This window comes from Mobula birostris, chromosome 4 (genome assembly GCF_030028105.1).
Source record: "Mobula birostris isolate sMobBir1 chromosome 4, sMobBir1.hap1, whole genome shotgun sequence".
Classification (NCBI taxonomy): domain Eukaryota; kingdom Metazoa; phylum Chordata; class Chondrichthyes; order Myliobatiformes; family Myliobatidae; genus Mobula; species Mobula birostris.
In genome coordinates this window covers 31,912,055-31,930,270 of record NC_092373.1, presented here as the reverse complement: position 1 = coordinate 31,930,270, position 18,216 = coordinate 31,912,055, and the positions used below count along the sequence as shown (strand labels likewise).

At 40.8% G+C, this 18,216-nt stretch overlaps 1 protein-coding gene across 1 annotated transcript in view; it reads left to right on the top strand.

The window, feature by feature from the left end:
- LOC140195877 (uncharacterized) overlaps positions 1 to 18,216 on the top strand; it is a 456,388-nt gene that overhangs the window by 398,708 nt on the left and 39,464 nt on the right. Inside the window, exon 31 of the mRNA XM_072254523.1 lies at positions 1,159 to 1,287. Coding sequence (XP_072110624.1) covers positions 1,159 to 1,287 — 129 coding nt within the window. The remainder of the gene's footprint in view (positions 1 to 1,158; positions 1,288 to 18,216) is intronic.

Genomic DNA, 18,216 nt, shown 5'->3' with positions numbered 1-18,216 from the left:
GCTTTAGTTTGTAAACATCAGCTTGCAAAATCATTAAAATGAAGGCCCTAAGTGTTCATTCTTATAATAATTTACCCCAAAGAGAATTTTCATTCATATATATTGCTCTAGTATTATATAAATTACATTTGAAGAAAATATTAACTTAAAGTAAACAGACCATTTTAAATAGTTAATATAGTTATTAAGTCTGTGTGTTAACACTCTCATTATTAAATTTGTATTTGTGAAACTCATTTGAACAGACTCCTAATGATTGGCTGTATTACGTCTACCTGTGGCAGTGCAGCATTCATTATAAACCAGTCACTATAGAAGCCTTTCCTTTAATGTCTTTTACATATTTTTATTGGGTAAAAAGTTCTCAGGCCAATACAAACATTTGAGTATGCGTTAGGGGCAAACTAATTTGTGATATTAATGTGATCAGGAAAAGATCCATAATCTGTACAGCTAATGTATTTGAGCCGTAATTCCACATCCAGTTTGAGATATTATAGTCATCATTATTGAAGATAAGTTAGTGACTCACAAAATAGCCAGCAGGAGCAGGATTTATTTATTGAAAGCACAAGAAATTCTGCAGATGCTGGAAATCCATAACAATATACATAAAATGCTGGAAGAACTCAACAGGTCAGGCAGCATCTATGGAAGTGAACAAGTATTCGACATTTTGGGCTGGTGTTCAGCTCACTGGTCATAAGGTTTACTTGCCTCTACGCTGAACTGAGGCGATGGCCTGCATCTAATAGGCTCCTGGACCGGCTGCGGCAATGTACTGGGTTTGTGGCCATGATCTTCAGTTGTGAATGTTATTTCTCATTATTATTGTTTGTAAAATTTGTTTTTATTTTTCTACGCATTGGGTGCCTGGCGGTCTTTCTTGACTGGGCTCTATACGGTTTCTTTGCTGCCCATAAGGAAGTGAATCTCAATGTTGTATACAGTATACATAATTTGATAATAAATGTACTTTGGACTTCGACCTTTTGAACTTTGAGACCCTTCTTCAGCACCCTCAGTCCAAAATGTCAACTGTTTGTTCATTTCCATGGATGCTGCCTGGCCTGCTGCGTTCCTCCAGCATCTTGTGTGTGCTGCATTCATTTATTGAATGTGTCCATGTAAAGGGAAATGAAACCTTTTGCCCTTCAGAATGTCCAGAGGGAACCTATGGCCCATACTGCCGAGAGAGATGCAAATGTCAGAACGAAGGCTGGTGTGACACTGTAACTGGAACCTGCAGCTGTCCCCCTGGACTTATTGGAGCTGATTGCACGATTGGTGAGTTATGCAAGTCCTAAACATCAATGAAAAATTACTTAGGAGAATAACAAGTGGCTGAAATTAAACCAGAGCTTTGTTTTTGTTTTGGTAAATAATTGTGCTGTAGTGAAAACATTCCACTGATGTATTGATTGAGCCAAGATATGTTCATTTAAGGTATCCATTGACAACATCAAACATTCTGACATCTCATGTCACCTATTTTACATAACTTGTGAAGCTATCTCTGTGCTGATGCCCTTAGGCAGTTCAAATCAAATATAATATTGACTGGACCCAGGGTAAATTTTCCTCTGTGTAATGTCCAGGGAGCTTTTTGGCCAGAGTTCATTGGAAAAGAACACTGGCAGAGATGATGGCAAAGTAGCAACAGTTGGAATTTCTGGAAGCAATTTGGAAGGCACAGGATAGATACATCCCAAAGAGGAAGAAATGTTCTAAAGCAAAGATGAAACAACCGTGGATGACAAGGGAAGTCAAAGGCAGAGGCAAAAAATAATAGGAAGTTAAAGGATTGGGAAGCTATTAAAAACTAACAGAAAACAACTAAAAAAGTCATTAAGAAGGCAGAGATGGAATACAAAAGTAAACTAACTAATAATATTAAGGAGGATACCAAAAAGTTTCTTCAAATACATAAAGTGTAAAAGAGAAGTGAAAGTGGATATTGGACCGCTGGAAAATGATGCTGGAGGGTTAGTAATGAAGGACAACAAAATGGTAGAAGAACTGAATAAGTATTTTGCATTAGTTTTCACTGTGGAAGACACTAGCAGTATGATAGACGTTCCAGTTGTCAGGGGTCATGAGGTGTGTGAGGTTACCATGACCAGAAAGAAGGTTCTTGGGAAACTGAAAGATCTGAAGTTAGATGAGTCACCTGGATCAGATAGTATACACCCCAGGGTTCTGAAAGAGATGGCTGAAGAGATTGTGGGGGCACTAGTAATAATCTTTCAAGAATCACTAGATTCTGAAATGGTTTCAGAAGACTGGAAAATTGCAAATGTCATTCCATTCTTCAAGAAGGGAAAGTTGTAGGCCAGTTAGTCTAACCTCAGTGGTTAGGAAGATGTTGTAGTTGATTATTAAGGATGACATCTCAGGGTAATTGGACCACATGATAAAGTAGGCCATAGTCAGCATGGTTTCCTCAAGGAAAAGTCTTGTCTGACAAATCTGCTGGATTTCTCTGAAGAAATAACAAGCAGGATAATAATGGAGAATTGGTTGATGTTATGTATTTGGATTTTCAGAAGGTCTTTCACAAGGTGCAACACATAAAGCTGCTTAACAAGCTATGAGCCCATGGTATTATAGGGAAAATTTTAGCATGGATAAAGCAGTGGTTGATTGGCAGGTGGCAAAGAGTGGGAATAAAGGGAGCCTTTTCTGATTGGCTGCCAGTGACTAGTAGTGTTCCACGGGGGTCTGTGCTGGGACTGATTCTTTTTATGTCATATGTCAATGATTTGGATGATGGAATTGATGACTTTGTTGCAAAGTTTGCAGACAATATAAAGATAGGTGAAGGGGCAGGTGGTTTTGAGGAAGTAGAGAGCCTACAGAGGACTTAAGCAGATTAGGAGTATGGGCAACAAAATGGTTGATGGAAAACAGTGCCGGGAAATGATGGTCATGCACTTTGATAAAAGAAATGAAAGGGTTAACTATTTCCTAAATGGAGAGAAAATCCAAAAAAACTGAGGTTCAAAGGGACTTGGGAGTCCTCGTGCAGAATTTCGTAAAGGTTAATTTGCAGGTTGAGTCTGTGGTGAGGAAGGCAAATGCAATGTTAGCATTCATTTCTAGAGGACTAGAATATATGTATAAGCAAGGATGTAATGTTGAGACTTTATAAAGTACTGGTGAGGCCTCACTTAGAATATTGTGACAGTTTTGGGCCCCTGTCTTAGAAAGGATGTGCTGAAATTGGAGAGGGTTCAAGGGAGATTCACAAAAACATGATTCCAGGATTGAATGGCTTGTCACATGAAGAACGTTTGATAGCTTTCGGCCTGTATTCACTGGAATTCAGAGGAATGAGGTGTGACCTCATTAATACCTATCGAATGGTGAAAGCTCTCGATAGAGTGGATGTGGAGTGGATGTTTCCTCTGGTGGGAGAATCTAAGACCAGAGGACACAGCCTCAGAAAAGAGGGGCGTCCTTTTAGAATGGAGATGAGGAGGAATTTCTTTAGCCAGAGAGTGGTGAATCTGTGGAATTCATTGTCACAGGCAGCTGTGGAGGCCAAGTCTTTATGTATATTTAAGGCAGAGGCTGATAGATTCTTGATTGGCCAGGGCATGAAGGGATACAGGGAGAAGGCAGGAGATTGGAGCTGAGAGGAAAATAAGATCAGCCATGATGAAATGGTGGAGCAGTCTTGATGGGCCAAATGTTCCTATATCTTATGGTCTTTCATTTCAGAAAGCAGGTCTGATCATAGCAACAGGACATCATTTGAATTGTTTTGTAAAAGATTCAGTGATGTCTTTGTCCACTACCACTTTTTGAGACATGATCATAAGATATAGGAGCAGAATTAGGCCATTTGGTCTGCTCTGCCATTTCATCATGGCTGATCCATTTGCAACTCAGCACTTACCTCCTGCCTTCTCCCCACATCCCTTCATGCTCTGACTAATTAAAGGTCTATAAACCTCTGCCTTAAGTATACCCAAAGACTTGCCCTCTACAGCCGCCTGTGGCAATGAATTCCACAGTGTCACCTACTCTATCTAAAGAAATTCCTCCTCATCTCCATCCTAAGAGAACAACCCTCTATTCTGAAGCTGTGCCCTCTGATCTTAGACTCCCCAGAACACAGGAATACTGCAAGTAAAGGAGAGAGGATGAAGAATTATGAGTATATGATTGAATAGGTTAACATGCATTGCATTACTTACAGCATATAGACTTGGGAGCATTGAGACCAAGAAGTAAAAATCTTTTCTTTTCAGGTAATGATATTAGCTGTACATTAGTCCTCTGGAATATGGTTCTATGAAACACAATAGAACTGATGTACAAAAGCAAAGTTCGATCCTCAGCATTGCTGCATTTTATATTTAGTGCCCGCGACTGCTCACAAAATTCCACCTCCATAGCTCATTCCAGCCTCAAGCAGATATGTGTTCACCACATAGATCAAAATAGACTCTGAGTTCTCTATTTTGGAGTTACTATTTTATGAAGTCTTTCTAAGTTAATGAGATGCAACACTGACTTCCACCTAGAGTGATCTAGAAAACCCAAAACTCAGAAACTTAGCTCTCTTTTCAGCAAAGGCTAGCCACAGCAATAACGTGGGGAATGGGTAGAAGTATGAGAGATGGTTGATGCAGAAGAAGTCACAACTGCCCACCAGTGAAACCATAGCCCCTTACCACTCACAACTGTCAAGATTGTCAGCAACTTTGAATAAGTTTGACTTTCAAAACCAATCAGAAACCAATAAAACTTCTTTTAAAAAGTGGAAACTAAAATACATGTACTATAACAACATTTATAGAGTCATAGAACACTATAGCACAGAAACTGTCCCTTCAACTCATACAGTCCTTGCCAAGCTATTAATCTGCCTAGTTCCAATGACCTACATTTGGATCATAACTCTCCATACCTCTCCCATCCATGTACCCATCCAAATTTCTCTACAATGGTGAAATCAAACTCACATCAACCATTCACCATGAAAATGCTCCAGCAGTTTAAAATACAATGGAATTTAATTCCCACAATACCTGGCTACTATATCCCTTGTTTAGAGTAAAGGGATTATCTTCCCTTCTCCAGGTCTAATTCTATATAGCAGTGATGTTGATGGTGAATAGTGGAGAATAACTGTACGTTTGTACTCCTTGTTCAATCTGATCTGGGAATCGTGCTGGGAAAACAGAATGCAGAAGATGACGACAATGTTAGGATCTTTACACCTGCATAAATATCTGAAAGTTGGTCACAACTATATAAGAAACTTTCCCCAATTATGTGGGGGTATGAAGATATTTCCTTGCGAAATCTGAGTTGATATATTAAATTCATTATTAGATATGATATTCTGTGTCCAAAAATAGCACAGTGTAATAATCTTTCTGCTCAGGGTTATCTGCTAGACTCATATTAATAAAACCTTTGCAGTCATCATGTGTTAGAGAATTCCAATCTAGCATCATGAGGTGAATTCTACCCAACTGCTGAAGTACCCATGGCCTGGAGTTAGCATTACATTACTTAACAACTTGCTTGACACTGAGTCAGAGTAAAAGCTGTCTGCAATGGTGAAGTTACTGGAGCATTGATTGTCCCATATTTAGACTTGACTTTGAATTTGGTGACATCTTCAGGACATTCAGCACAGTAGCAGCATCAAACTGATAGATCAGTCGGTTCACCTGAAAAATAAGTAAACATAAAAGCTGGATTTTTAACAATGATTAAGAATGTGTTCAAATTAAGTTGCTGAAAAGAATATAAAGATAGCTGCCTTGTAGGGGTCCCTTGGAGTGCGAATGACTTGCTTCCATTTCCAGTTCTCAGAGTTTGGAGGTGAGAACACAAGACAAAGGAACTGCATTAAGCTATTCAGACCACATAAAGGGTTAAAGTTTATAATTAAATCACTGAATCTGTGTGGATTGCCCCTGGAAAAATTGCAACAGTACATCTTGTGGAGAGCCATGGGTTCACTGAATAGAAGTCTCCATGTCTGGACATGAGTCTCAAGATGATTTCATCTTCCTTTCGTCCTCTAACTATGTGCTGCCTAAGGTGCCTTTGACCACTTGAATCTCCCGGACAAGATGTAAAATTGTGCCAATGATCTGGTAACAACAGCGACATGCGATTTGCACATCAAACCATGCAGTAAAATGGTACCTGTGTGCTCCCACTAAGAGACACACGGGCAGTTCCTAACTACCATGCCGTTGCTGTGTTCGTCACAGGGAAGTGGTTTGGAGATATTGGTACGATCCCCCGAGGCGGCTGCAGCATAGCTGCGGAAAAGGTAGTCGCGGAATGAGGGAAAATGTGCAGTAGGTGGGAAAGACACTCTGCTCTCTGTCTGACTTTCCACTATGCAGTGGTCTGACCTAGGTGACCTCCTTGTTGCAGGCTGCTCGAGGGGCTGGTTGTTGCAGAAGACGCCTCAGAATTGACTTTAAAAAAGGCTTTGTAATCAGTAAAGGGAGCACCACTGAAGCATCGTTTATATTTAACCAATTGGACAATGAGTTGGACAACCCACATCAGGGTTGTGTAAAAAGTGCTACTTTTGAATCAGGAAGGTGATCGAGATTTTAAAGGCAGAGGTTCACCGCAGTTACTCTTGGTTGAAGTGAAACCAATCAGCAAGAGGGAGTGTGTGAAAAGAGCTGCCTTTCAGTCAGGTCTGCGCTCAAGATTTAAAAACCAGAGCTTCAAGCCACTTTTCTCAGAGTTGGACACTCCACATCAGGGATGGTAATTGAATTTTTAAAGGCAGAGTTTTTCAGCAGTTTCTTTGAGTTGAGCAGCGACCAATCAGGAAGAGGGATTCATTAGAAAGGGCCAATAAAAATAACTCAAGTGCAAGTGGAGTGGCCATTCTTTAGAGTGGCTTTGGCTCATCAGGTTTAGGTGACATCAGACTTGGGTAAGGTAAGTTGTCTTGGAAGTTACTCATTTTCTGAACCTATTTGTTCATTCCTCATCAATTAGTAGTTCACTGAGAATGGCTCCAGGAGTACTATTTTGTACTCTGTGTGGGATGTGGGAAGTCTGGGAGATCTCCTGTCTCCCAAATAAACACATCTGCACCAGGTGTACAGAGTTGCAGCTCCTGAGAGAAGATAGTAAGGAACTGTAGCTGCAGCTTGATGAATCTCAACTCATATGGGATAGATATGAGCTACTGGGTGGTAGTTACCCCTAGGTTGCAGGAGACAGGTAACTGGGTGACTGTCAGGAGAAGGAGAGGAAATGCACAGCTAGTGCAGAGTACACCTGAGGCTGTTCCCCTCAACAAACAACTTTAGATACAATTGAGGGGAATGACTTAGCAGGGGGAGCCACAGTGACTGGAGCTCTGGCACTGAGTCTGTTGCTGTGGCTCAGAAGAGCAGAGAGGTGAAGAGGCCTGCAGTGTCGTTAGGAGATTCCTTAGTCAGAGGAACATAGACGAGGTTCTATGGGTGTGATAGAGACACCCTGATGGTATGTTGCCTCAGTGGTTCCAGGATCAGGGATGTCTCGGATCAGATCCATGGCATTCTCAAGGGCGAGGGTGAGCAACCAGAGTCTTGGTGCACATTGACACCAATGACATAGGTAGACAAGGTGAGGAAGTCCTGAATAGAGGTTTTAGGCAGTGAGGTAGAAAGCTGAGAAACAGCACTTCCAGGGTAGTAATCTCTGGATTGCTGCCTGTGCCACTTGCCAGTGAGAGTAAGACCAGGATGATTTCGCAGGTGAATGTGTGACTGAGGAACTGGTGCAGGGGGTAGGGTTTCAGACTTCAGATCATGATATCTTCCGGGGAAAGTATGACCTGTACCAGAGGGACGGGTTACACCTGAACCCAAGGGGGACCAATATCCTATGGGCAGGTTGGCTAGAGTTTTTTGGGTGGATTTAAACTAATTTGGCAGGGAGATGGGAACCAGTGATAATGCTGAAGAAGAGGAAATTGGTTTACAAACAAAGGCAATGTGTAGTGAGACTCCCAGCAAGGTGAGACTGATGGTAGGGCAAAATTGCAGTCAATGGGATGAGTTGCAAGGTAAAAGGTGAATACAAGACTGAAGGTTTTATAGTTGAATGCACACAGTGTTTGGAGTAAGGTCGATGAACTTGTAGCACAGTTACAGATTGGCATGTATGATGTTGGTATGATGTTGTAGGCATTACTGAATTATGGCTGAAAGAAGATTATAGCTGGGAGATTAAAGTCCAAGAATATCAAAAGGAAAGACAGGTAGGCAGAGCGGGTGGTGTGGCTTTGTTGGTAAAAAATGAATTAAATCATTAGAAAGGGGTGACACAGGGTCAGAAGGTATTGAATCATTGTGGGTAGAGCTAAGGTACTGCCAGAGTAAAAAGACCCCGATGGGAGATATATGCAGAACCCCAAACAGTGGTAAGGATGCGGTCTACAAGTTACAATGGGAGATAGAAAATGCATGCCTAAAGGGCAATGTTACAATAGTCATGGGGGACTTCAATATGCAGGTAGATTGCGAAAATCAGGGTGGTGCTGAATTCCACTAGGGGGAATTTCTAGACTGTCTACAAGATGGCTTTTTGGACCAGAGGACACAGCCTCAGAATAGAGGGGTGTCCTTTTAGAATGGGGCTGAGGAGGAATTTCTTTAGCCAGAGTATGGTGAATCTGTGGAATTTATTGCTGCAGGCAGCTCTGGAGGCCAGAAGGTTGGGTGTATTTAAGGCAGAGGTTGATAGGTTCTTGATTGGACATGGCATCAAAGGTTATGGGGAGAAGGGCGGGAACTGGGGTTGAGGAGGAGGGGAAAAAAAAGGATCAGCCATGATTGAAAGGCAGAACAGCCTCGATGGGCAGATGGCCTAATTCTGCTCCTATGTCTTATGGTCTTATATTGAAGGCAGAGGTTGATAGATTCTTGATTGGTCAGGCATGAAAGGATATGGGGGGTGGAGGGAGCGAAGAGATTGGGGCTGAGAGGAAAAATGGATCAGCCATGATGAAACGGCAGAGTAGACACAAAGAGCCAAATGGCCTAATTCAGCTCCTGTACTTTATGGTCTTATGGTCTAATTGAAATTGAGTCCTGTGTGCAAGACTCAGTGTGCATCTTTTAATTGCCAACTTGTTTCTAATCGCTCTGTGATATGCTGCTAGACTTTACAAAGTTTCTATGACTGGAAGGAATCCGTGCTGTGTGACTTAAAATGAATTTCAGTGCATGACTGACACGCGAACACCTGAACCAGTTTCCCTTTCACAAACTCCATCTTTTACAAATGAAACTGCTTTTCTAAGAAAATTACGCACAAATAGGTCAAATTTCTGGAAATGGAGGTTATCAGTTGTATGCAGTTACAGCCGAGAGTTTTGATGGTTTGGCTGTCATTACAACCACAGATTCCTGGCTGTTTCATAACTGAGCAAAACTTCAAGTTAATTTAGAGCAGGACTTCCCAACGTTGTTTTATGCCATGGAGCCTTACCATTGACTGACAGGTCCATGGACCCCAGGTTAGGAACCACTGATCTGGAGTGACACACCTTCACAGCTCCAGTGAACTGGGTTTAGTCCTGACTTCTGATACTGTCTTTGTGGTGTTTGTGTTTTACCTGTAACAGTGTGTTTTCCAGGTGCTCAGTTTTCCACATCTGTCTCAAAAACACGAGGGTTCGTAGGTTAATTTGCCTCTATTTGTGAGTGGTAGAGTCTGGAGGGATTTTTTGTGGAGAATAAAATGAGTCTGGGCAGGATTAGTGTAAACACATGTGCTTGGTGGTCCCTGCTGGCACTAGGCTGATCTATTTCTGCACTGTGGTGCTTCATAATTCAATGTTTATTCATTAAGCGAAGTGTAAGCTGCAATCCAGAGCAGCATTTCTTTCTCATCCCTCATTTCTCTCTGCCCTTGTGCAGGTGTTGATGAGGTATCTCCTTGAACTGCAACAGTCCTTCCAGTGAATGCTCTTGGGTAGTGTTGTCCAGCATGTATACCCAGTCGTCGTCGTGACTATCCCTCGAGGTCAAGGATGATGGTCTTCATTCAGTCGATCTACTTATGGACTCTCAAGTGGCTTCTGAGTCCAATCTTGACTTTGAATGTTCTTCCGCATTCAGGACAGGTAGTTGCAGATGGCAGATCGGGCTTTGGCTGTTGCTGTCTCTCTTTCCATTTTCTTCACTTTTCATCCAATTCTGCACAGCACATCTGTTGGCTTCGAAAGTTGCTGTTCCTTCTCAGATGATGGCTTGCCAGAGTTTCCTGTCCTTGGCATTGGTTTCCCAATTGTTGATGTCGATGTTACATTTCTTCATGTTGGCTTTTAAGACGTCTTTGAATCTCTTCTGTTGTCCGCCTCTTTTATGTTTGCCTTCTTTAAGCTGATGGTTTACCCAGTGATGGTTTATGAATGGTGATGTACAGTATTTTAAAGTTAGGACATTATTGGCCTTGGAGGGGAACCTGCTGGTTGTGGTGTTCCCAAGCACGGGCTGTCCTTGTCCTTTTGAAGTAGGAAAGATCAATTTGTAAATGAAAAATTACTTGTGGATTGCTTCAAAACTTTCTTTGGCAACTTTTTGTTCAGTTCTGCACAATGGAACAAAATATCCATCGAAGGGCTTTCTTTCTCCCTTTCTCAGCTGCTAATCAATAGTGAACAGAGCTGTAGTATAGCAAGTACAGTTGCTCTCCCACAAATTTGAGCTCAATCCTCCCACGTGCTGTGTAGAATTTGTATATTGTGCCTGTGACCACATGGATTCCCTTCGGGTGCTCCGGAATCCACCCACAACCCAAACTTTGCTTCCCCAATAAGTTAGCTATTTTTGATAACTACATCCATCTTCTATCTTCCATAAAACATAGGAGCAGAATTAGGCCATTCTGCTGATTTGAGTCTGCTCCACCATTCAATCATGGCTGATTTATAATTCCTCTCAACCTACTTTTACAGCTCAGAACATCAGAGTTCAATTCCAACGTTCCTTCGCGTATGTGTGTAAGTTTCCTCTGGGTGCTCCAGTTTATTCCCACAATCCAAAGATGTACTGGTAGTAGGTTAATTGGTCATTGTAAATTGTCCCATAATCAGGCCGAGGATAAATCAGTGGGTTGCTGGGCAACACAGCTTGAAGGGCGAGAAGGGCCTGTTCCACACTGTATCACCAAATAAATAAACTTTGACATCCTTACTAATCAAATGGCGCCTTAAATATACCCAATCAATTGGCCTCCATAGCAGTCTGTGGCAATTTATATTCCACAGATTTGCTACCCTCTGGCTAGAGAAATTTCTCCTCATGTCCATTCTAAAGGGATGTCCTGCTGTTCTGAGGCTATGTCCTCTGGTCTTAGGTTCCAACATGGTAGGAAACACTCTCTCTACATCCACTCTATCTAGACCTTTCAATATTTAGTAGGTTTTAATTAGATCCCCCGTGATTCTCCTAAACTCCAGTGAGTACAATCCCAAAGCCATCAATGCTCCTCATATGTTAACCCTTTGATTCTCAAGATCACTCTTGTGAACCTCCTCTGCACCCTCAATAATGCCTGCACATCAATTCCTAGCCCAAAACTGCTCACAATACTGTAAGTGTTGTCTGGCCAATGTCTTATAAAGCCCCAACATTACATCTTTGCTTTTAAGTACTAGTCCTCTTAATATGAATGCGTCTCTACTTTCTTAGGAGTTTACAAAGATTCTGCATGTCATCTAAAACATTGACAAACTCTATAGATGTGTGGTGGCAAGAAAATTAACTGACTGCATCACAGCCTGGTAGGGGAACACGAATTGCCTTGACTGGAAAAGCCTACAAAAAGTAGTGGATACAGCCCACTAGTATCTACTACTAATAAAGCCCCCCCCGCCCCACCAATTGAGCACATTTATATGGAGTGTTGCTGCAGGAATACAGCATCCATCATCAAGGACCCCAACCATCCAGGCTATGCTCTCTTCTCATTGCTGCCATCAGGAAGAATGTACAGCAGCCCCAAGATGCAGAGAAACCAGGTTTAGGAAAAATTATTACCCCTCAACCATCAGGCTCTTGAACCAGAGAGGTTAACTTAACTCACCCCATCACCGAACTGTTCCCAATACCTATGAACTCACTTTCATAGACTCTTCATTTCATGTTCTCGATATTTATTGCTCATTTATTATTACTATTACTTATTTTTCCTCTTTCCCTTTTTGTATTTGCACAGTTTGTTGGCTTTTGCACATTAGTTGTTTGTCAATCCTGTTGGGTGCAGTCGATCACTGATTCTATTGTTTCTTGTATTCATTATGAATGCCCACGAGAAAGTGTATCTCAGAGTTGTATATGATGACATATGTACTTTGAACTTTGAACATTGCATTTGCCTTTCTTACTACCAACTCGACCTGCAAGTTAACCTTTAGGGAACCCTGCACGTAGACTCCCAAGTTTCTTTGCACCTCTTATTTCTGAGTTTTCTCCCTGTTTAGAAAATGGTCCACGCCTTTACTCCTTCTATATGCATGACCATACACTTCCCTACTCGGTGTCTTCCAAAACACCTACTATCATCTCACCTGTTCTCCTTGTCAGTTTTGGCTCAGTTGTAGCATTCTTCATCAGGATGAAAGCTCCCTCAAGAGTCATACAGAGATTCTGTCCTGACATCTCACTGGGAGGGTGCCAGACTGTCAGTTAAGTTATTTATTTACTATTTGTTTCCTGCCCTCTCAGCTGGCCGTTACAAAGAGTGGGCAGTGAGCTTACTTGTTCTCCTAATCAATATTTACTGCTTAACCAGACTCATTAAAGCAAATTGTCTGATCATTTATCTCCTTACCATTTGTGAAGCCTTGTTGTATCCAAACTGGATCCTGTCATTGCCCAGATTAAACCATTATTTATGATATTAAGAGCACTTCACTGGCGGTGAGACACATTTCTGAGGTGCTAATGAGCTATTTAAAAAAAAAAGCTGAGAGAACTGAAATAGGTTAATTGGTTGTACAGATTTAAGGAAATATTTTGAAGCTTGGCTGCTGGCACCTTGCTGGAAAGTGATGCATCTCATGAATATTCCACTTGTGACCCACCCAGTGGCTTTAGTCTGGGAGTAGAGAGAATTGGATCAATCCAGTGTGACAATGGAAAAGTGTGTATGGAACCAGAGGACATAGCAGAGGTACTTAATAAATACTTTGGTTCAGTATTCACTACGGAAAAGGATCTTGGTGATTGTAGGGATGACTTACAGTGGACTGAAAAGCTTGAGCATGTAGATATTAAGGAAGAGGATGTGCTGGAGTTTTTGGAAAGCATCAAGTGGGATAAGTCACCGGGACCGGACGAGATATACCCCAGGCTATTGTGGGAGGCAAGGGAGGAGATTGCTGAGACTCTGGCAATGATCTCTGCAATGGGGACAAGAGAGATTCCAGAGGATTAGAGGGTTGCAGATGTTGTTCCCTTATTCAAAAAAGGGAGTAGAGATAACCCAGGAAATTATAGACCAGTATAAAGACAGGAAAGAAAGGAGAGAAGAAAAGAGAAAACAAAGAAAAAGAAGAGTAGGCATCCAGCTCTCAGAGTCAGTTTAAAATACAAATTAAAGAAACTAGCTTATAATAAGGGATATATTAATTTTAAAAAATAAAATAAATTAATTAAACAATCTAGGCATTTAAGTAATCCAAATATGGTTGCCAAATCTCAATGAACATAGTGTATCCGTTCCTAAGGGTATAAGTAATCTTCTCAAGGGGTATACAACTTTGCACTTCTTTATTCCGATGATCATTATGTACAAGGGAATCGGATTTCCATGTTACCGCTATGCATTTCCTGGCCACTGACAACGCAATTTTAATAAATTTGGATTTATTCCTGGGGAGGTTAACTTTCAAACCTGCTAAGTTCCCCAGAAGAAACAATTCTGGGTCTAGAGGGAAATCCATCCCCAGAATCTTTCCCAGTACCTCCCCCAGATCTGTCCAAAAAGATCTCAGTTTCGTGCATAGCCAGGTGGAATGCAAAAAGGTACCAACATCTATGCCACACCTGAAACACTTGTCAGAAATTTCTGGTTTATTTTTATGTATTTTTTTCAGGTGTGAGATACAACTGATGTAAAAAAAAAAAATATAAAATGTACCATTCTGTATCTAGAGTTGATAACAGTGGTAACGCTATCCAAACATAGATGTGACCAACATTGATGATCAATCACAATGCCCAAATCCGACTCCCACCTCTCCCTCGATCTGTATATACCAAGCTTTGGGCATTGGTCCTGGAATAAAGAATACATTTTAGAAATAAATTTAGTTGTATTCCCCTTTCGAATTAGAATCTCCATGTCTGAGCACCTTGGTAGGGCCAGTGATGGACCCAAACAGTCCCTCAAAAAAGATTGTAATTGGAGATAGCAGAAGAATGTGTTGTTAGATAAATTATATTTATTTTTAAGTGCCTCAAAAGACATAAATTGCTCCTACTGATTGTAATGATCTTCAATGCGCCTGATACAGTGTTGATACCAGGTGACTAGAAATTTATTACCCAGAGTCATGGGTATTAATCTGTTCTGAGATAGAGGTATCCTTGAGGATATTCCTTTTTTAAGACCCATAAATTGTTTAATTTTTTCCCAGATGTAAATTACATGTCTCAGTAGAGGATTGCTTGTTTTCTTTTTAATTAATTTAGAGTCCCATTTATATATAAATTCTTCTGCCATCTCTTCTCCTACCATATGTAAGCCAATTGTAACCCAAGAAGCAATTGTTGTCTCATCAAAAAAAAGAAGCAATAAAACATGCTTGTGCAGCTAAATAATATTTTTTAAAATCTGGTAATTTTAACCCTCCCAATTTATAGTCCTAGGCTCGAGGAATTCAGCAGATGCTGGAAATTCAAGCAGCACACATCAAAGTTGCTGGTGAACGCAGCAGGCCTGGCGGTATCTCTAGGAAGAGGTACAGTCGAAGTTTCGGGCCGAGACCCTTCATCAGACCCTTCGTCCTGACGAAGGGTCTCGGCCCCGAAACGTCAACTGTACCTCTTCCTAGAGATACTGCCTGGCCTGCTGCGTTCACCAGCAACTTTGTTGTGTGTTGCTTATAGTTCCAGGTCAATTTTTCCATGGAAATTCTAGATATTTTACCCAACCATAAAAATAAACGAATATGTCCATTGAGAATCTTAAAAAAAATTATTGGATGATGGGACAGGTAAAGACTGAAAAAATACTGAAGTCTTGGCATTATCTTCATTTTTATACAGTTTACCCTGCCCATCAGAGTGATGGGAAGGTTTAACCCCCTACGTAGTTCCTCCTCGACATTCCGCAGCAAGGGGAGATAATTAAGTTTATAAAGATCATCCAAATTATGATTAAACTTAATCCCCAGGTATTTCATGTTGAATTTAACCCATCTAAACTGAGTGCCATATTGATATTGGGCATAGTCTCCTCTACCTAAAGGTAAAATTTCACTTTTATTGGTTGTTCGTCCATCGTTGACGTCGATGCGGACCTCGACACCATAATGATGGTGTCGAGACTAGCGTGTGATTTGGATTTAAGTGAGGGAGAGTTGCGCAGCGTCAGCCTCACTCTCTCTTCCCAATTCCCATCTGGATCTAGTGGCAAGACAGAATCTAGACGGCTGGAGATAGGACTAGGCGTAGTGGATGACCGGGACGTCTTCTGTGTCTTGTCCTGCTCTACACGTTCCACGACGCTTGCAGAGACCACCTTCTTGACCGTTGGACCTTCCATAGGTCTCGTCCGCTCAATCTGCCGGAGTCTGTCTTCACATGCTGGGATAGACAACTCCCTATCTCACCGAGGGTTTGAGACCCGTCGGCTACCTTCACCTGGTTTAGCCGGCTTGTCGAAGCCGTTGCCCAGGGTGTGGCCACTGTCGCATGCAAACAGCTACGGGGAGCCACAGGTGAGAGCTGAGTGCCAGGTGGGGACCAAAGGTGGACTAACCGCCCTGAAAAGGACGCGACATGTTCCCCCACCAGAGGTGCTACCCCTCCCTGACACCCCATACTTTTATTACAATTTATTTTATATCCCAAGACTATACCATAATTGTCCAGCAAGGCCCTAAGTCTTACCAAAGAGCCGGCCAGGTCAGCCAAATACACTAAAATGTCATCAGCAAATAAATTAATTTTATATTCTTCCTGGGCCACTTTAAACCCCTTTATGTCTGGACCCGTCTAACAGCCTCAGCCAATGGCTCTATTACCAGAACAAACAGAGCTGGAGATAGTGGGCAACCTTGTCTACTGGATCTATGTAGAGAGAAAACTGGTGAAATCTGCCCGTTCGTAATTATTTTGGCCTTAGACTGATGGTAAAGTGCTTTTATTCAATTTATTAATATTTGGCCTAGGCTAAATTTTTCCATTGTTCTAAGTAAAAGATCCCATTTCAGTCTATCAAAGGCCTTTTCAGCATCTAACGCCACTGCTACAGTCGGGTCCACCTTTGTCCTAGCTAAATGTAATATAGTCAATAGTCTGCCAATATTATCAGATAATTGTCTATTTTTAATAAATCCTGTTTGATTGGATTTAATCAATTTTGGCAGATATCGAGCTACTCTATTAGCGAGTGCCTTTGCTATAATTTTATAGACCGCATTTAAAAGTGAGAAAGGCCTATAAGATGCTGGTTTTAGTGGATCCTTATCCTTCTTAAGAATTAACGTAATAATTGCTGTTGAAAGGGAATCCGGTAGAGTATTGGTCTCCTCAGCTTGAGTCATAACCCTCATAAAAAGGGGCATTAGTTGATCCTTAAATTCTCTATAAAATTCAGGAGGAAAACCATCATCTCCCAGCGATTTATTAGCCTGTAATAAGCCTAGGGCTCTTTCAATTTCATCCCTAGAAAAAGGGGCATTCAATTCTTCCTGACCTTGTTGACTCAATTTGGGAAGTTGTAGATTAGAAAAGAAATCATCAATTTTCAGTGATTCACCCACTGATTCTGATTTATATAGTTCCGAATAGAACTGCTTAAAAGTATCATTTATTTCTTCTGGCTTATAAAAACTTGCCTTCCTCTGTTTGAGTCGCATTTATTGTTCTGGGGGTTTCTTCCACCCTCAATTGCCAAGATAGTACTTTATGGGTTCTCTCTCCTAATTCATAATATTGTTGCTTTGATTTTAGTATCATTTTTTCTATTCTATAGGTTTGTTTTGTGTTATACTCTAATTTTTTATTTATTAATTTTTAAAATAATTTTCTTCTTAAATTCTGACAATCTTTTTCTAATTATGTTATTTCTTTCTCCAATTCATTTAATTCTGTTACATATTTATTTTTTATACCCTTAACATATCCAATTATCTGTCCTTTTAAGTATGCTTTTAATGTGTCCCATAATAAGAAATTATTGGCACTCGAGGGTGAGTTCGTCTCACAGAACAATTCTATTTGAGCTCTAATAAAACTGCAAAACTCTGGTCTTTTCAACAGCAAAGGATTAAAACGCCATCTATATAATGTTTTTTTGTTAATCAGACATTTCAATTGATAAAATTAAGGTGAGTAGTCCGATAGTAGTCTAGCAGCATATTCTGTTTGAATGATCCTACTTTCTAATTTAGCTGATATTAGAAATAAGTCAATTCTAGAGTAGGAATCATATTGTTTTGAATAGAAAGAATAGTTTTTTTTTCCTTGGATGCTGCCATCTCCAAGCATCTATTATATTCAAGTACTTCATGAAAGCCAGGGTGGTTTTTGCTGCCTTGACCTTCACGAGTTTTTTAACTGATCTATCTAAAATTGGATCCAGACAAAAATTGAAATCCCCTCCAATTAAGATATTTTCATAACCTTGAGCAACTTCCAAAAAAATATTTTGGATAAATTTCTCATCGTCATAATTGGGGGCATATAAATTCACAAGTGTCCAGGATTCTGAATATATTTGACAATTGACCATAACAAATCTCCCGGCCGGATCTATGATAGTACCCCCACCCCCCTTCACTGGCAAATTCTTCCCTATCAATACTGCCACTCCTCTGGCTTTAGAATTAAAGGAGGACACTATTACTTGACCAACCCATCCTCTCTTTAATTTGTTATGTTCTGTCACTGTAAGATGAGTTTCTTGAAGAAAGGTAATATCAGTATGATTTTTAAGATATGCCAGGACGTTTTTCCTTTTTATCGGTCCATTTATCCCACTAAC